Source organism: Pseudophryne corroboree, chromosome 1 (genome assembly GCF_028390025.1).
Source record: "Pseudophryne corroboree isolate aPseCor3 chromosome 1, aPseCor3.hap2, whole genome shotgun sequence".
Classification (NCBI taxonomy): Eukaryota; Metazoa; Chordata; class Amphibia; order Anura; family Myobatrachidae; genus Pseudophryne; species Pseudophryne corroboree.
Genome location: NC_086444.1, coordinates 548,259,511 through 548,278,844, shown reverse-complemented (window position 1 = coordinate 548,278,844; position 19,334 = coordinate 548,259,511). Strand labels below are relative to the sequence as shown.

The following is a 19,334-nucleotide window of genomic DNA, read 5'->3' as shown; positions in this document are numbered from 1 at the left end:
AAGTATGTTCACCATAACAAACCTACCAACAATCATATTTGAGCCAACTGAGAGAAACAGCTATAAAAACACATTGTATAGTAATTGACATTAGAAAAGCCAAGTCCTTCCAAAGTTTAACTAATACAGATTTAGCTTTATCCTATGGAAAGTAACACTGCTTTTCTGAATTATTATTGAGTTTTGGAAAGGGCAGGCAGAGCAATGCCGACTATGGTGATAAGTGAGTTGCATTGATCAAAGACTGGACTTCCATTCAAAATACCTACATCTGTCACATGACCACTAATTGTGCCAAATATGTTCTCTCTGACCACAACCTCACAAGCAAAGGAATTTAATAGATTATTTATACTGGCTACATGGTAAGAAACAACAAATTGCAGGAATATTCATATATTAGAATTGAGATAAAGACCTTGGCTTCAAGAGAGTTTCCAAATTAGCAGAGCGTATTGTATTATATATATGTTATAATGACATAAAGACTCAAAGGCAGTGAGAGGTCTAAGCAGTTTACTAGAAAGTATCATCAAAAAGGACCAAATCTAAAAATACTCATAATGTATAGGTCAGGCAATGGTGATCCTCTCTGAGAATAAGGAAGTGCCTAATCAATATCTACACTTATAAAGTGAATAACTGTGTGGTTTATTGGGACAAGAACAAGAAAAACAAATACATTCTGGGAATGGCTTTACATTCCAATAGCAGTAGAGCAGAACAGATGGTGTAATGGTTAGCATCACAGCACTGAGGTCATGGGTTCAATTCCCACCATGTCCCTAACTTGTGGAGTTTGTATATTCTCCCCCAGGTACTCCGGTTTCCTCCCACATTTTACTAGGAATGATATTTCACTATAATGTATATCCAAGATATTGTATACAGTAAGTTTTCTATTATACAAGTTTTGTCTTTTTAACTGCCACACTACATTTATTACTACTGGTCTTAGAATGCTGCTTTATCTTTATTTTTACCATATTCCATTATTGTGTATTTCTGACCATAAACTCTGCAACCATTTTTAATATGTCAGTGCCACATGATCAATTCAGCACATCAACAGGCAACCAAAAATGGCATGATGTTGTGTCTAATATGTAATGTGAATGATATAATGTGCTTGTTTTTAATTCTGCTTTCTTCTCTTCTGAGCGAGATGAAAGGTCACATCACATGGGAGTCAGATATGTATACATTTGCACATATATGCACATCCCCAACACTCGTGCATTTTACAGTACAGTACTGCTTTTCTGGGGGATATGTCGCTCTGTTCTAGGAGTACCACCAAAGACCTGCTGTTGCAGCATCATTGGGAATATTTCTTTACCTACGTAGAGCAACGACGGGCCCTTTTGTATGAATAGTCACAATAACAAATGTAACCAAACCTAATATTCCAGCAAAGCAGTCTCCTTTGTTTGTTTTCATGTACACTCCATTGTCTTTCAGCTTTTAGAGTAGACATAAATTCATTTATTCAACCCATCACCTTGAAACACAATCATAAGTGAGAAACGTTACTGTTGACCACAACTTCAACAAAGAGTTACTGTGAACATTCCATTACTCCTACACAGGGTACTCAGTCCAATGCCACTTTCAAACTTGGGAATCACAGAAATGTGATAAGATGAAGATGAGGGAGATGCACTAAGCAGTGAAAAGAGTGGTGAAGTGAGCCGGTGGAGAAGTTGCCCATGACAACCAATCAGCTGCTCTGTATAATTTAATAGTATGCAAATTATAAATGTTACTTCAATGCTGATTGGTTGCCATGGGCAACTTCACTGGCTCACTTCTCCACTCTTTTCACTACTTAGTACATCTCCCCCTAAATACAATAATGAACTGTTAGCATAGTAGAAAAAAAAATCCTGCTAACTCTTCTTTAGAACATGGAGTAATGTTTCTAGTAATGCCAAGTATAATGATGTGATAATGTGTATATATGATACCATTTTTAGAGGGAGTAGAAGCTGTCAGAGACCTGATCCTGGTGAATTCACTTCCATTAATTTCAAATTCTGATACATCTATGATTTGCATTGCACCTGAATGGAGTTCTCCGGAGACCATTACTATCGTAAGAGACTTTGACGCCATTGTAAATAAACATCAAGTTCCTTTGGAAGTTACACAGGATGAAACCAGGAGATCAGCAAAGAAAGTGTTGTGGAAAAAAGAGAAGACAGGTGATGCTATTGGAGCCTATTACTGTGAATGGAAATCTCGAGACACAGTAACAAGGATACGGACATTGAAAATGTCAGCACAAGGTAATTATTCACATTTATTGCCAATGGGTTTCTATAATACTTTCAGAACTGATATTTTAAAATACTTTTAACTGACAGACTGAGCTGTTGGCATAACTGTAGTGGGTGCAAGAGGTGCTATTACTATGTGGACCAGAGGCATAGGGAACTCAAATTTGTCACAGTATGAACAGGGGGCATTGTAATGTGGCATAATATGAACTGGGGACACTGTATGTCATGGGGCAGTACGGATGGTGTAATGGTTAGCATTACTACCTCACAGCAATGAGGTCATGGGTTCGATTCCCACCATGGCCCTAACTGTGCGGAGTTTGTATATTCTCCCCGTACTTGCGTGGGTTTCCTCCGGGTGCTCCGGTTTCCTCCCACAATCCAAAAATATACTGGTAGGTTAATTGGCTTCCAACAAATTATCCCTAGCGTGAATGTGTGTGTACATGTGGTAGGGAATATAGATTGTAAGTTCCACTGGGGCAGGGACTGATGTGAATGTACAAATATTCTCTGTAAAGCAAGCGCTGCGGAATATGTGTGCGCTATATAAATAACTGGTAATAAATAAATAAATAAATAATGTGAACTGGGTATTCTGTGTGGCATAATGTGCATTGGGAACCTTACAATGTGACATTATGTCACTTAGGGGCACTACGATAGTACAGAAAATAAACTAGGACATTATTATGGGGCATAAAATCAATAAATGATAGTAGGGAAGTGTTTTTCAAGCAAATGGCATTGGGATCCTTTAATATGTTGCTATGGGGCCCAAAAAGTTGTGGTTATGCCCCTGGACTGAGCATCTGATTTCTTTAAGCAACTGATTAGATAATTGTATTGATACAATAGTGCAAAGAAGCTTATTTTAGAAAAACAAAAAAACACAATGGCATCATTACTAAAAAGTAGAATACCACGCAGTTCTAAATATATGGACCTCATTTACGAAACTAATGTGATGTGTAACACAATACACCATAATATTGTATCAGCTCACCTCATCCGCCCGCTCAGCATACATCCCATGATTTCATGCATGGGATATATCATATCTCTTGAATCCATCCAAAATCTATTGTCATCACACTTTTCTCACCACATTTCTCTTCTGCTCTGTTGTGATCATGGTCCTTGTGCTTCATGCATTAATGCCTGCTTCTCTACTATCGTCTATCAGTCAGTGCTACTTGCATTTTGCTATCTACCTTGCATTTATTTGACACTAATATTATTCAAATTAATTTTATAGCATCTTTTATCCCAACCTCCCTGACTATCACTGGAAGCATAGGAGAGAATGTTACGCTCAGTTTTGTGAAAAAGGTCCAAAATGATGAAGATGCACTATTCTTCAAGAACAGTGAGTGATGGGAAGCATTTGCTTTGCTGGGAGTCTTGTAGGATTATGCAGCAGCCAAAGTCCTAATTTCCATTGTATAACGCTGTGAGATTTGTTGATTTGAACACTCTTAAGGTGGGTACACACTAGTAGATATATCTGCAGATCAATTGATCTGCAGATATATCTATGGACGGATCGGGTAGTGTGTTGAGCATACACACTGCCCGATCCGTCGGGGACTGACGTCATGAACTGGGCGGGCGTGTACACACGCCCGCCCAGTTCAGCTGTCAATCACCGCCGGCCGCCGCAGCATGTGTACGGGCGGTCGGCCGGCCGCCGTACACACACAGAGACGCGCCAATATATTGGTAGATATATTGGCCGTCGGCTGTGCTGCGGGGCCGACGCGATACGTCTGTGAACGATGGAGTCCACAGACGTATCGGCCGTACACACTGCCCGACGGACCAGCGATATATCGGCCGTTCAAGAGAACGGCCGATATATCGGCCAGTGTGTACGAGCCTTTAGGCGTAATTTTACTAAAGTGCAACTTTAGTGAAATGGAGATGTTGCCCATAGCAACCAATCAAATTCTAGCACCAGTATCATTATCCAGAATGTACCAGATAAATGAAAGAAAGAATCTGGTTGCTACAGGCAACACCTCCACCTTTGTAAAACCACACTTTAGTAATTTTACCCCCTGGTCAGTGGTCTCTACTACAGGTTGAGTATCCCTTATCCAAAATGCTTGGGACCAGAGGTATTTTGGATATCGGATTTTTCCGTATTTTGGAATAATTGCATAAGGAGATATCATAGTGATGGGACCCAAATATAAGCACAGAATGCTTTTATGTTACATATACACCTTATACACACAGCCTGAAGGTCATTTTAGACAATATTTTTTATAACTTCGTGCATTAAACAAAGCGTGTGTACATTCACACAATTCATTAATGTTTCATATACACCTTATACACACAGCCTGGGGGTCATTTAATACAATATTTTTAATAACTTTGTGTATTAAACAAAGTTTGTGTACATCGAGCCATCAAAAAACAAAGGTTTCACTATCTCACTCTCACTCAAAAAAGTCCGTATTTCGGAATATTCCGTATTTCGGAATATTTGGATATGGGATACTCAACCTGTATGTGTTTTGCAGTCACACACGGGTATATCTCAATGTTAAAAATACATTTTGCATGAGACCGAGGGGTATATTTACTAAAGTACGGGTTTACAAAGGTGGAAATGTTGCCTATAGCAGCCAATCAGATACTGGGGGTAATTCTGAGTTGATCGCAGCAGGATTTTTTTTAGCAGTTGGGCAAAATCATGTGCACTGCAGAGGAGGCAGATATAACATGTGCAAAGAGAGTTAGATTTGGGTGTGGTGTGTTCAATCTGCAATCTAAATTGCAGTGTAAAAATAAAGCAGCCAGTATTTACCCTGCACAGAAACAAAATAACCCACCCAAATCTAACTCTCTCTGCACATGTTATATCTGCCTCCCCTGCAGTGTACATGGGCCCTCATTCCGAGTTGTTCGCTCGTTATTTTCCTTCGCATCGGTGCAATTTTCCGCTAACTGCGCATGCGCAATGTTTGCACTGCGGCTGCGTCAAGTAAATTTGCTAAGAAGATTGGTATTTTACTCACGGCATTACAAGGTTTTTTCTTCGTTCTGGTGATCGGAGTGTGATTGACAGGAAGTGGGTGTTTCTGGGTGGAAACTGGCCGTTTTATGGGTGTGTGTGAAAAAACGCTGCAGTTTCTGGGGAAATCGCGGGAGTGGCTGGAGAAACGGGGGGGGGGGGGGGGGTGTCTGGGCGAACGCTGGGTGTGTTTGTGACGTCAAACCAGGAACTAAACTGACTGAACTGATCGCAGTGGCAGAGTAAGTGTCGAGCTACTCAGAAACTGCTAAGAAATTTCTATTCGCAATTTTGAGAATCTTTCGTTCGCAATTCTGCTAAGCTAAGATTCACTCCCAGTAGGCGGCGGCTTAGCGTGTGCAATGCTGCTAAAAGCAGCTTGCGAGCGAACAACTCGGAATGAGGGCCATGGTTTTGCCCAACTGCTAAAAGAAAATCCTGCTGCAATCAACTTGGAATTACCACCCATGTGCACTGCAGGGGGGGCAGATATAACATTTGCAGAGAGAGTTAGATTTGGGTGGGTCATATTGTTTCTGTGCTGGGTAAATAGTAAATACTGGCTGCTTTATTTTTACACTGCAATTTAGATTTCAGATTGAACACACCCCACCCAAATCTAAAAATATATCCCTGGTTCTAAATAAAAAGAAATAGTAAAAAAAACAATTTTTGTAGAACACAAAGGGAGTGATAAGAGTGGAGAAGTCAGTTTGTGGAGAAGTTGCCCATGGCAACCAATCAGCTGCTCCGTACAATTGTATAGTATGCAAATTAAAAATGTTACATCAATGCTGATTGGTTGCTATGGGCAACTTCTCCACTGGCTCACTTTGCGATACTTTTCACTGCTTCATGAATAGGCCCCAATATACAGTACAGTACACTGTAATAAATTTGATTGCTATACTGTAATCAGTGCTGTGTATAGGAAATGAAAAGACATGCATATGAATTATCCATGAATTATCTGCTCTCTAAAATAATTTGCAACAATACATACAGTATATGTTACATATCAGGGCCGGTTCAAGGGCGCTCTGCGCCCCGGGCAGGAAAGGGGGTGTGGCCTAATACAGGGGGCGTGGTCAGTTACGCCCCCTGTACATTGCTAGCGCCGCTTGAATCCTGAGCGGTGCGCGATGACGTCATCGTGCACCGCACAGCAAAAGGTCCTCTCCACGAAGGGAAACTAGACGCTATGCGTCTAGTTCCCTTCGTGGAGAGGACCTTTGCTGTGCGGTGCGCGATGACGTCATCGCGCACCGCTCAGCAAAGTTACTCTCCACAAAGGGAAACTAGACGCATAGCGTCTAGTTCCCTTCACAGGAGGCGACGGGGACGGCAGCGGGCAGCGGAGGCGGACGGGGGACACAGCGGGCAGCAGTGGCGGATCTTGCCACGGTGCGGCGCCCTCCGGATGGCGCCAGCGCCCTCCGGAAGGCGGCGCCCCGGGCAAAAGTCCTGCTTGCCCGTGGCAAGATCCGCTACTGTTACATATTTTAATGTAGACACATATAAAATATGTTGGCACAATTATTCCCAAATTTAGTTACATGTTGGATGTGATATGTTCATAGTTTAGATTAGAGTAACTAATAACCAGGAATTGGAAATATACAGTAGTACTGTCACATCAGGGCCGGTTCTACACCTTGTGGTGCCCAGTGCGAAAGTTTCCACTGGCGCTAGCCGCCACCCCCCCCCCCCCCTCCACCGGTAAAACAGTTAGTGCGCGCATCAAAAAATAGGGGCGTGGCTTCCTAGGGGAGGGACATGGCCACAGTAAACAGAGCTGACATTCAAGACCTCCAACCGTCCCCAAAATATGGCGGTGGCCCCTGCGCAGAAGATATTAGAGCTCTGAAACAGTGCCAGAGTCTTTGCTGTCTACTGTGCAGAAATTTGGCACCAGTGGCCAACTGCTGGTGAGATCCTGCTCTCAGTGTAAGGTGATCAGTGCGGGGTCCCCTTGACTCCCATTGGCTCAAAAAGTCTAGTGCTGGTTATGCTTTGGGGGAGGGACCCCAGGCATTTACTGTATAATTCTGTTATATTAACTCTCACTACATTTGCACAGAGAAGCACTGCACAGATCACACTGATCTGTGCAGGCTTCTCAAAAAACGCTGATCACAGGGGGTTGGGTATGCATGACCGGTGGTCAGCAGACTGCCGGTCACCATACCGACGCCGGTATCCCAGCCACGGAATGCAGTGATCTCCTGATCGCCAGTCACATAACTGTATCCGATCACAGGGACATCTATTTCAAAAGTGTATTTTGGACTGAGTTTGCACAAGTCCTGAATCTTGGTAAATTTCTGTATACTGCTATTTCCTGAGGAAAGTACAGTACTTCCAAGATTGGCCGATGGTGTATTTGATCGTATTTGTGTTTTCACCTGTGAATTGAAGTTCTATTCAATGCAACACTCCCATGTTTTGTCTTAAGTAAATTTCAGTATTTGCAAAAATGGGCAAACACATGCGATTGCAAACTTGGCCAAACACGATTCTTAGTAAATTTACCCCTAAGTATCAGTTATTGACCTATTCAAACTACCAAATCTTGAGGTAAATTTATTATACTATGGGGTCTATTTACTAAGCCTTGGATGGAGATAAAGTCGCTGGAGATAACGTACCAGCCAATCGGCTCCCGTCATTTTTCAAACACAGCCTGTGGCATAGCAGTTAGGAGCCGATTAGCTGGTACTTTATCTCCAGGGACTTTATCTCCATCCAAGGCTTAGTAAATAGACCCCTAAGCCCCTACTTCTGGCCTGTTTAAACAGGGAATATAAATTGCAGTACTATTCAAATCAAAATGCCCCATTTGCCATTTTACATTTTCAGCTTTTGCAAGTCACCACTTAGTGTATTTAGCCCAAGTGGTGGATTTCTCACTAGGCATGTGAGGCACATTTATCATTATGACATTATGTTATGTTATGTTATTATGTTATTTTGCAACTGACTGGAGTGGGAAAATGGACAGCCAATTGCAGTCCAGGAGGTGATAGTGTGATGAGGTTGGAGCTGCTTTGGTGATCTTGAGGCATTCAGACTGGCACTGAAATGATGGGGTGGGTCAATAATGTGCCTAGGGATTGCCTGAGCCCTAAATCCAACCTTGTTTATCCCTTTGTCTGCTTATTAACAGCACCCTTTCTCTTATTTGGTCTTCATGTATCTAGATTCCTTCTTTCACTCTGTACCAAAGCATGAAGTGTCACGACTCTTGGAGCACACAATAACAAACGTTCAGCCCAAGGATGCCAGTGTCTACTTAGTACGTTACATTGGAGGAAACCACTTTAATACCGCTACCACCAGGCTCATTGTCAGAAGTAAGTTATATGTTTTATTTGTTTATTTCATTTGCTATGTACTGCAGGTATTAGTACTAGTACAATTAACCACTCACATGTAATTTGCGTATATCAAATCATGAGAGTAATGGTAGAGTAGTTGTATTTTGAAAACTACCAGTTTAGGGTGATGATCTAAGTCTTGTATTACTGTAAGTAGGTTAAATCCATGTAAATGTGTAATGATTTATATTTCTGACTTCAAATATGTAATTTGTGTTGATTTTTACCCCCCTAGATTATTAATGCTTTATGCACTAGGATAAAGAATCTTCGTTTGCTTTGTGTTTCTGTATTGCCATGCCTAGTTTGGAAGTAAGGGATAGGGATAGTACTGTGCCCACATCTCAGTTTTCTGTTTTCTCATGTTGTAACGGTGAGGCCATTCATATGATATACGCTAGTATAATGATAGAACTGTAAAAGGAAAGTCACAAATGAGGTCACATTGTGCTGAGAGAATGATTTCATATTTATTCCTAAATGGTAAAATGTTGCCTGTTCAAATTACATTTCAGGATGTGGACCTCAGAAGTGGGGACCACAATGCAACAGAACCTGTCCAGAATGCCATAACAGTGGTATCTGTCACGAGGACACTGGGGAATGCATCTGTCCTCCAGGCTTCATGGGGACAACATGTGAGATGGGTGAGCCATGGGCTATCAGCCACAGCTGGATTATTATACACAAGTGCCTAGTCAAGGGATGTACTGCCTAAAACAAATATTCAAAAGAGGTGTTTTTTTCCACGGGCCAAAACTTTTTTCATGTTAAGCCAATTTGAACTCGGCAAAGCACGTGAGACATAAAGTTCATTGTGTGCATGGCTTTGCGTAAGTTTGTCAATATGTGCGGGCAAATACTGCACCATCCCACTGTCTGACCTGCCAAGTCACATGGTCCCACTGTGCAGGAAATGATGACTGCCATACATTCCATGGCAATATCAGGGAAGGAACAGGTTGTACTTCCTACTGAACATGAAAATCAGATTTCAGAAGCAATTATAACAGGGGGTAATTCCAAGCTGATCGCAGCAGGAGTTCTGTTAGCAATTGGGCAAAACCATGTGCACTGCAGGGGAGGCAGATATAACATGTGCAGAGAGAGTTAGATTTGGGTGTGGTGTGTTCAATCTGCAATCTAATTTGCAGTGTAAAAATAAAGCAGCCAGTATTTACCCTGCACAGAAATAAAATAACCCACCAAATCTAACTCTCTCTGCAAATGTTATATCTGCCTCCCCTGCAGTGCACATGGTTTTGCCCAACTGCTAAAAAATTTCCTGCTGCGATCAACTTGGAATTACCCCCACTGTTAAAACTACTCATTGTGCTCAAGTAAGTTGCATTTGCATCTAAGTGCAGTACCTGCTTGTGGAGCACCTTGGCGGATGCAGCAGTTTTGTTTTTGATCAGTAGTTATTATGCACTTAGGGCCATATGAGGGTACTTGAGGCATTTTGTTGGCATACGTTGCTATACCCAGCAATATAAGTGTATTGGAACATAGGGGTTATATGAAGAAGTATATTGTTTTTACCATAGCACACATGCTAAGTACTAATTGTATGCTACCATTAAAACCTGTAACAGCAACAAAGTACAGACAAAAATAAAAATCTGAATTGGCTCTCCCTGGTAAGATAGCTGTAGTCATGATTTCTGGTGGCGAAAAGAGATGTAGCTTACCAGAAAATGGGTAAGGCCTCACTAAATACAGATGCAGCATTGGAGAATGTCTTAATTTTTGTTATGTTTTACCACTATAAAACTATCACTGACACATTTAATTCTCAATGATAGCGGTATGTACTAAGCATTACATCCAAGTTAGGTACATACTGGCAAGAATAATGTTGGTATATTACAAGAAATTTGCAAAGGACAGCCCTCCCGATGAGAGCTGTCCTTTGCGATAGAAGGGCTTCCGGGTTTAGGACCCGGGAGCACAGAGGCGTGCACCGCAGGGGGTGCTGGGAGGGTTCCGATTGGATCCCTTTCAGGTCAGAGTGTGAAAAGGCTTCTATTGGTGGCATTACCCATCAGGTATTCCAGATGCATTCCAGAGCTTGATACATATGGAAAAAGTTATAAAACCCCTCTTATCGCATTTTAGGGTTTAGTACATCCCTCCCAAAATGGGACATCTTTTGTATGGGCGTAATACACACCACCATACCAGACAGTTACACTGCACTGTTTACAGGTAACAGGTAACCTCATTTTAATGCATGAATAAATCATTATTTGGTACATTACCTTTTTTATTAGTGTTACCAGTGCAGTTTCTCTATCTGTATAGTGGTGTGTTTATATCGCATGTGATCACTGTGTATACATTTACACACTCCTATACACATTTATGTCATTACTGTGTGGGGTTGCAACTCCCCCTCTTGCAAATATCTGCAAGTGAACATTTTTGAGCATTTTGGGCCTAATTCAGACCTGACCGTAGCAGCAACTTTGTTAGCAGATGGGCAAAACCATGTGCACTGTAGGTGGGGCAGATATAACATGTGCAGAGAAAGTTCGATTTTGTCGGGGGGTGTTCAAACTGAAATCGAAATTGCAGTGTAAAAATAAAGCAGCCAGTATTTACCCTGCACAGGAACAATATAACCCACCCAAATCTAACTCTCTCTGCACATGTTATATCTACCCCACCTGCAGTGCACATGGTTTTGCCCATCTGCTAACAGAGTTGCTGCTACGATTGGGTCTGAATTACCTCCATTGTTGCTTAGCACAGAGGTTCCTCCCTTTTAATTTACATGTATATACAATGTCCCTGTTTATCTTTAGTGCATCTTAGTTGGAACTCATAATTTCAGCCCGTTACCATGTCTCCGATAAATTTCATAGGAGAATATTCTGGGGTACTCAGAAGGTAAACTTAAAAAGTCATGCTGTTGGTTTCAACAGATTTCCCACAAAAAGTACAGTCACATCAAGCAGAGCTATTACAGCTCACTAACCTGCCATCCCCACATACTATTTACTCTTTCCAGGATCTTTTATAAAAATAATTATATTTACTATCAGCAAGGTTTTTTTACAGGTAATAGGGGAGCCGCCTTGGTGTAGAAAAGTCCTGATCGAGGAGTGTCCTCCATAACAAGGGATACTCTTGTAACTATGATGGTACCCAATAGGCAGAAACCGCAGGTAGGAGTGGATGTGTATCTAATCTGCACATGCCAAGTACAAAGCTATATGGGGAGACAAATAAATGTCCTATCCAATTACATGTTGATAAGTGTGGGATCTCTTAATATACTCAAAATTAGACTGGAGCGGAAGTACCTTGAAAGGGGATCATCAGGCCCTGTGTATCTAATAAATTGTTCTGCAAATTCTCCTCACAATATTGCACACTTGTGTAACTGGTGTTACTTCTCTTGTATATTACCCTTCACTAGCATGTGGTGAGCACAGGTTTGGCACAACCTGTAAAGAGAGCTGTGGAGAAAAAGAAACCTGCAAGTCCCACATGTTCTGCCTAATGGATCCATACGGCTGCTCTTGTGCCTCTGGCTGGAAAGGACTCACATGTGATGAAGGTACAATACAGAATACATAGATAAGTACCAACAGCAGATATTTCTTTATATCCATAGCCATTGTAGCCAAACCAGACCAATGGTTAGGTTAGAGTGCAGTGCGCCTAATGGTTGTAGGCTATTTAATTATACATTACGAAACACTGGGGCCTATTCATTATCACTAGTAGGCTCGTTACACAACCCTAGTTTGTTTTTGTAATGGGCCCGTTCACTATTAGAGGCTTCATAGGGTCACCTAATATTCAGCAATTATTTTACAGTTAATTCCCAAAGCCCCACTCCTTCCTATAGGAAGGAGGTCCAGTGTAGTAAAGTGGGATACGTGTGGACCCCTCTGCCTCCTCCACTGTGAGCAACCAACTGCCATGAGTGACCACTGGGTAGACCCAGCAGTAGTAAGTATCACCTCTACTGAAGTAGCAGTGTTATTAATTGCAGGGACAGATGGTTTCCAGAGCAGCTGTCCCTGCACCGGAGCAAAGATGAGTTGCTTCGGTAATTAAGTGTCCACCACCGCAACTCATGGTGAGTTGGATGCTTAATTATAGGTCCTTATAAAGTTAATATCAGTTTATGAATGTAAATGTAACACACAACACTGTGTCAGCTACTGATCAGCTACAGTATTATCAGGAAAGCATTGGATTTATAAAGTTGAGGTTCTGAACGTCAACCCTCAAGGTTTCCTAACTGGCCATGTTTTGAGGATGTCTGTATGTGGAAGCAGAAGAGATAAATACTGACTCCGCAAAATAGAGGAACTCACCTGTGCATGGTTAAAGAAACAGACAAAACACGACCTGTTGGTGGCATTTGAAGACTTGGAGTTGAGAACCCCTGGAATAAAATATGGGTATAATATAGAGCATCATCCACTGCTCAATCCATTGCTGTGTAAATAGAGAGTGGGCAATGGCACTTATCTCATAGCAATATAAGTATTTCATCTCTAGGGCAGCATCAAATAGTATTACTAATACTACAGTACATACATTATGTAATATGTATCTTTACTAGTTTGTCCAGATGGGTTTTATGGACCTGACTGCAAGCTGAAGTGTCTCTGTCAAAGAGGGATGTGTGATAGATTCAAAGGGTGCATTTGTCCTCAAGGATGGCGTGGGCTGCAATGTGAATACGAAGGTAAAGCAAGGTAACACTGTATTGTTATATATTGGTGTTAGGTCACAGATGAATACCACATTGCATTATTAAACTTACACAAACACAAATACTCCTTTGAAGAATTTTTTTTTTCATTACAGTGATGTTTTGTTAAAGGGTTACTCCACACAGAAATCTTGTTTGATTCAAATAATTATGCTGGGTCCTGAAATTGCCTATTGAATGCTCATACACACATTATTGCTATCTGGGCATCTGTCAGCCAGTGAGAGCTGTAAGCAGAAGGGGTAAGACAAGGCCACCCTTCAGCTCTCCCTGCGCATATGCTAGAGGTACAGAATAGCAGATTTCATAATAGATATCTATATTCTGTTAGTTGTCTGTAAATATATAGAGACCTTTTGGAGTAATTTCCAAGTTGATTGTATACTCTTTTGCATTCTGGTGGCTGATGTTTCTCTAGTGTTTAGTCAGTTGTGTATCTAAGGAGTAATGATATAGTTAGTGATAGTGATAGTGTGCTATTTAAAAATGAATTAGACCAGTTATTATACAAATTATCCAATAAATTGTAAGTGTACTAAAAATAAACAAAATTGTACCTATCTGTTGAAATCTCTTCTGGATTGCTTTGAACATCTCCTCAGACCTCAGCGATAAACAAGAAATAAACAACAACATACAGAAATGTAACTTCAATTATGAGTTAAAATGACTTCAGGGGGACCAGCACAATGAAGCCCTTGCGGGCACGCTGCGCTTGCCACTCTGCGGGCTTGGTGGCTGACTGCGCTCACCACAGGTTCTATTCCCACTCCATAGGTGTAGTGGACACCCAGGACTGGGAATAGCTGTGTCAGTATTCTGACTGCCGGGATCCTGACTACATCCCGTACCAACCAATCAGTTCATGTCGTTTTTCAGACAGTGCCTATAACTTGCCAGTTACAACCTGGTTGGTTAGTACTTAGCAACTCATTTCCTGTAAACCTATTCCATAAAGTGTGACACTGTAACTATTCAGTAACTTTAAGAAGAAAAATGTATGTGACGTTGTCTTTGTGTTTCTGAGGTAGCTCTGTAATGACAAATTACTCTCATTCTGCAGGTCTGCCATACATCCCACCGCAGATAAATGAAATGGAAACAACTTTAGAGTTGAATTCTGGGATTGATTTTAAGCCAACCTGTAGGGTCAGTGGCTACCCGGTGCCGTCTGCACAAGAATTCCTTCTTTTCAAAGAAGATGGCACCATGTTTCAGGTTGTTTTCTATGACTGTATATCACTGTGAGCCATGGTTATACTAGATAAGATGGGATATGTAAGAACATGGTTTAGTAGAGCCTTTGTAATTCAAGTAAGATAATCTGATAATAACGGTACTGTTTTGGTGTTTAAAGGACTAATGTCCACCACCCCACTCTTTGAATGATGGGAGGTTTATCCCTGTCGTGCTGATCTTTTAAAACATGTGGCAATGAAGGCATAATCTAACAGAGATTTGGTTAAACTAAAATTCATCAAATGTATAGAAAGTTCATGTGGATCAGTGGATCCAGTGGAGAAGTTTTTTCCAATCAATGCCAGGATTGCGATTATTGCCACCATTGCATCCTTCGTTCCAATGGCTGCTTGCTGTTGGTTCCTATCGTCACTCCTGATAACACACACCAGGAAGGAGCGTCTCAGTGTTTGGTTTTCTAGTGCGTATTTGCAAACTACAGCTGGCCATTGCGCATGTACACTAGCATACCATCGATGTGTAAACCATTAAATGGCTAACAGCTATGGTTAAATACCATCACAAGGCATGTTGTGATGGTAGCAATGCTGCAACAAATCAAAGGCGCCCTTCCAAAGTCCATCCCTATCAGCTATGTAGATGCTTTGTGCATGTTGATGTCTAATGTCCATAAAATAATCTCTGATTAGCTAAGAAACCCATTCACTATATTCAGTAATAAACCATGTCTTCTACAGGCAGTGTCAGCAGCTGCAAGGGATCAGCAAACCGTTGCTCAGTTTTCAGTAGGAAAAATTCTACCTAGAGATTCAGGTCTATGGATTTACAACGTGAAGACTGCAGCAGGAATGACTGAGAAGTATGTGTATATCTCAGTGAAAGGTAAGAAATATATCATTTGCCACTTAGCAAAGGTACGAGGATGTCAAAAACTTTCAGACAGCTGCTCACTGGGGGTCATTCCGAGTTGATCGTAGCTGCAAGGCTACGATCATGTCCATAGACATGCGGGGGGACACCCAGCACAGGTCTATCCTGCCCCGCATGTCAGTGCCGGCCCCCCCGCAGAAGTGCAAAAGCATCGCACAGAGTCAATGCTTTTGTACTTTAGGGGTAGCTCCCGGCCAGCGCCGCTTTAGCGTGCTGGCTGGGAGATACTCGTCGGTCCCAGGCCCGCAGCGGCTGCGTGTGACATCACGCAGCCGCTGCGGCTTGCCCCCCGCATGGTCCGGCCACGCCTGCGTTGGCCAGACCGCTCCCCCATAACGGCGGCCAAACGCCGCTGTGCCGTCCCCTCCCGCCCAGCGACCGTTTCTGCCTGTCAATCAGGCAGAGGTGATCGCAGGGAAATGACGGCCTTCGGCCGTTCGGCATGCGCCGGTGCACTGCGGGGCCAGCGCATGCGCAGTTCCGACCCGATCGCTGCGCTGCGATAAACTGCAGCGAGCGATCGGATCGACTGAGCAGATTGATGGACAATGTTTTATTTCATATTCAGCTAGAATATACACTGCCTACCAATATTTGATTTCAGTTCCCAAGACCCTTTTATTGCATGGCATTCTAAGAGATGAACTTGGTTTACAGTAGTTTACATACATAATTATATATTTAGAGCAGTATTAAGAACCAGGATCATGTTCAGGGAGCTATATTATTGGGGTACAGAGCCTCCATTTATCTCTTCTTTGTTTTTATTTATGTTCTTTAGTAACACCTTCATCTTCATTTTAATTGGTAATTGATTTCTTTTATTAATATATACATATCATATATTGCTATTGCGTATTTTTTGTAAACAGATATATATATATATATATATATATAAAGCCGTATGTAGACATTTGCACACTTTGAAATACTAATAAACATAGGTGCACCCTCAAGTCTGTTCCTCAATGGTCCAGTAAAAATATATTTTTTGAAAAAGAGGCACTTAAGTAACAATAACATATGAAAAAAAGTCTTTTAAATTTATTTTCACCCAAGAACGGGCATTTCAGGTAGAATCACACAGGTGATGGTGGCTCAGCAAAAAATCTTGAATATAATTCACAACATATGCAGCACTGTAAAGTGCTTGTTAATGAAAGAGTGTTTGCTTATTAGAAGGACATGAAAAATCAAACCAATACGTCCGTCGACCTCGGTCCCATGTTGACCGTTCAAGACCCGCACATCATGTTACAGTCACCTTCCACCTTCCAGAGCCATCTGCAAGCAGACACATAGCAGACCTAGCCAACTTTATACCCCTCACAATACACATTACTTACTGCAGCTGATCACAGTCACCGACTCGAACACCCGCGGCGTGCGTCTCACCTCAATGCGCATGTACCAACAGACCCTGTCTTCTCTGTACACTACGTCACCGCGCCGGAGCGTTCATGCGTTCCACGGCGCTATGGGTTTCCGGATACAGCACGTGATCACCCATCCTACCAATGCCATGCATGCCTGTGCGTTCCACAGCTTGGTAGGCCTCCGGGTGTCACATGACACAACTACCTCACCGCCACAGCAGACGGGACATGACAAAACAAATAAACAGGGCCGTTGCCATGGCTACCACGCGACGAGTACATCAGACTACCGCCTCAATGTCTCCTAACGAGGGATCACACAGGCACTGTCACCCAAACGATGTTATATTGGTAATAAAATTAAATGCACCAATTCAGCCTAAACAAGCTGTACATTGTAAGAAGCAAGATAGCACATCAAACGCAGGTGTGAGGGACATGATCATGCAGCCTAAAACAAACAACAAAATTAATAATATGTTATATCAAAGCATCAATAAATGCATACCATAATACTACATGTCACAGAGTGTCTGCTTGCAGAGAAGACTACCGGATAGTGATCCCATCCCAAAATGCAATGTGCAAAACATGACAACCACAATAAACAAAAACATAACATATCAAATAATATTATATAAGGCCATGAACCCTAATAGGGGCCAATCCTATGCAGGACAAGTTAAAGTGTCCAGCTATAGCTCAGCACTATAAAAAGCACCGAAAGTTATTACTCTCATTTAAGCCCTTAGGGGACTTAGTGTCCAATGTGCTGGTTATTGATCAGCTCCTTACATTTAGCACCTTATGCTTATTTAATGAATTGATATTTAAATATGCCTGGGGTATTGTGCAATATTTGACAATTATTATTTTTTATGTTTGGATTTGTTGTTATGTTTTTGATGTTTCCTGATTTAGAGTTTTGGTTTATTTGTCTAATTTATTTTTTTTTGGTTATTATTTTGTGGCCATGGTCCCTTTGGGAGCTTTTTTCATGTATGAACAATTAGGGGAACTTTATCTGGTCAGTATCTGATAGCTATATTTATTTTTTGGTTCATATTAGTGTGGATGTACCCTGAATCATGTCAAAAGGAGCTAGGTTATTGGATGAACAACTGTTAAATGTAGCGGAGAATGCGCAGGTTAGTTTAACAGACGATGACGCAGAAAAAGTATTGTTCGAACAGGAGGAATTCAGTCATGTACCGGCTGATAGTGCAGTAGACCTTTATTACAAATTGTTAAGATTGAGTAAACGGGAGGTAGATTTAATCCTCCATGGTCAATTTTTATCTGATTACTACTGACAAAAAAAGATTCCGCGTGGTTTCAGGGTTCATAATATTCCCACCATTGGGCGTACCAACCCTAGTTTTTGTAGTAAATGGTGTGGTGTGGTGTGGTGATTTAATTTTGTTGGTAGTGGTGGAGGAGGTTGGGAATGAGTTGAAACGTACTAGAACTGACCTGGATGACTTTAGGATCCATCACCAATCTAAGCTGGTTGATGATAAATCTGAAAAGTGGCTTGACAAACTTACTGCGCAGATCGACCGGTACAGGAATGATTTAATAACATTCAATTAAAATAAGCTTGAGACTGTTCATAATGACTACCGCAACCATACGGTATACAGATGGCTCACAGGGGAGACTTTGAGAACACCTAGACAGCGCTATCCTGTCAATAAGTACAGAATACCGTTTTCAGTGGATTCCTCCTATTCATCCTCTGAAACAGAGAATAATGAACAGCTGCGCCCTGGTGGACAGGCTTTTTTAGGAGCTTAATTGGATCCCACGGGGATTGGTGGCAACAGGGGCGGAAGGGCCGCACAAGGCGGAGCAAAAGGAAGAAGGGGAAGACGAAGGAGGTGATGAATATCAACAATGTATTTAACTTGTCAAAATATACATTGTCTCCAGCTGAGGAATCTGTGTTATCGTTGGGGCTTTCTTTCGTACCCACGTTTAGACGTGATGAGTTTGACTCTCGTGTGGACCTGTACAAACTAGGCCGTAAGTTGCGACTTAGGGAATTCTTTAAAGACACTGAAGTGTCTGATGAGAGTACAAACAAATTTTGTTTGAAAAAATCAAGTGGCTTTGATCCTATATCAGCCAATTCAAGCATTAAGACTTTCTTAATGATGGTTGAAAATGATTTGGATGGGTCCACTAGAAAGTCAAACTATTATCACAATTTATCTTTTGAACAGAGAATGGCTATTAAGTCTCTACAAAGTAACAAGGAGATTGTAATACGTACAGCAGACAAGGGTGGGGCTGTGGTAGTGTTGGATTACCAATATTACCACGATGACGTTCTAACACAATTGAGTGACACTGTCACTTATTCTAAAAGAAGGTCCAATCCAATGCATGACATAAAATCTAAAA

At 41.6% G+C, this 19,334-nt stretch overlaps 1 protein-coding gene across 1 annotated transcript in view; it reads left to right on the top strand.

Annotated features, from left to right (window-relative positions):
* The window catches only part of TEK (TEK receptor tyrosine kinase), a 161,266-nt gene that overhangs the window by 104,732 nt on the left and 37,200 nt on the right, over window positions 1-19,334 (top strand). The window contains exons 2-9 of the mRNA XM_063914095.1: window positions 1,977-2,288; window positions 3,541-3,651; window positions 8,508-8,660; window positions 9,200-9,331; window positions 12,109-12,249; window positions 13,270-13,395; window positions 14,486-14,640; window positions 15,360-15,504. Coding sequence (XP_063770165.1) covers window positions 1,977-2,288; window positions 3,541-3,651; window positions 8,508-8,660; window positions 9,200-9,331; window positions 12,109-12,249; window positions 13,270-13,395; window positions 14,486-14,640; window positions 15,360-15,504 — 1,275 coding nt within the window. The remainder of the gene's footprint in view (window positions 1-1,976; window positions 2,289-3,540; window positions 3,652-8,507; window positions 8,661-9,199; window positions 9,332-12,108; window positions 12,250-13,269; window positions 13,396-14,485; window positions 14,641-15,359; window positions 15,505-19,334) is intronic.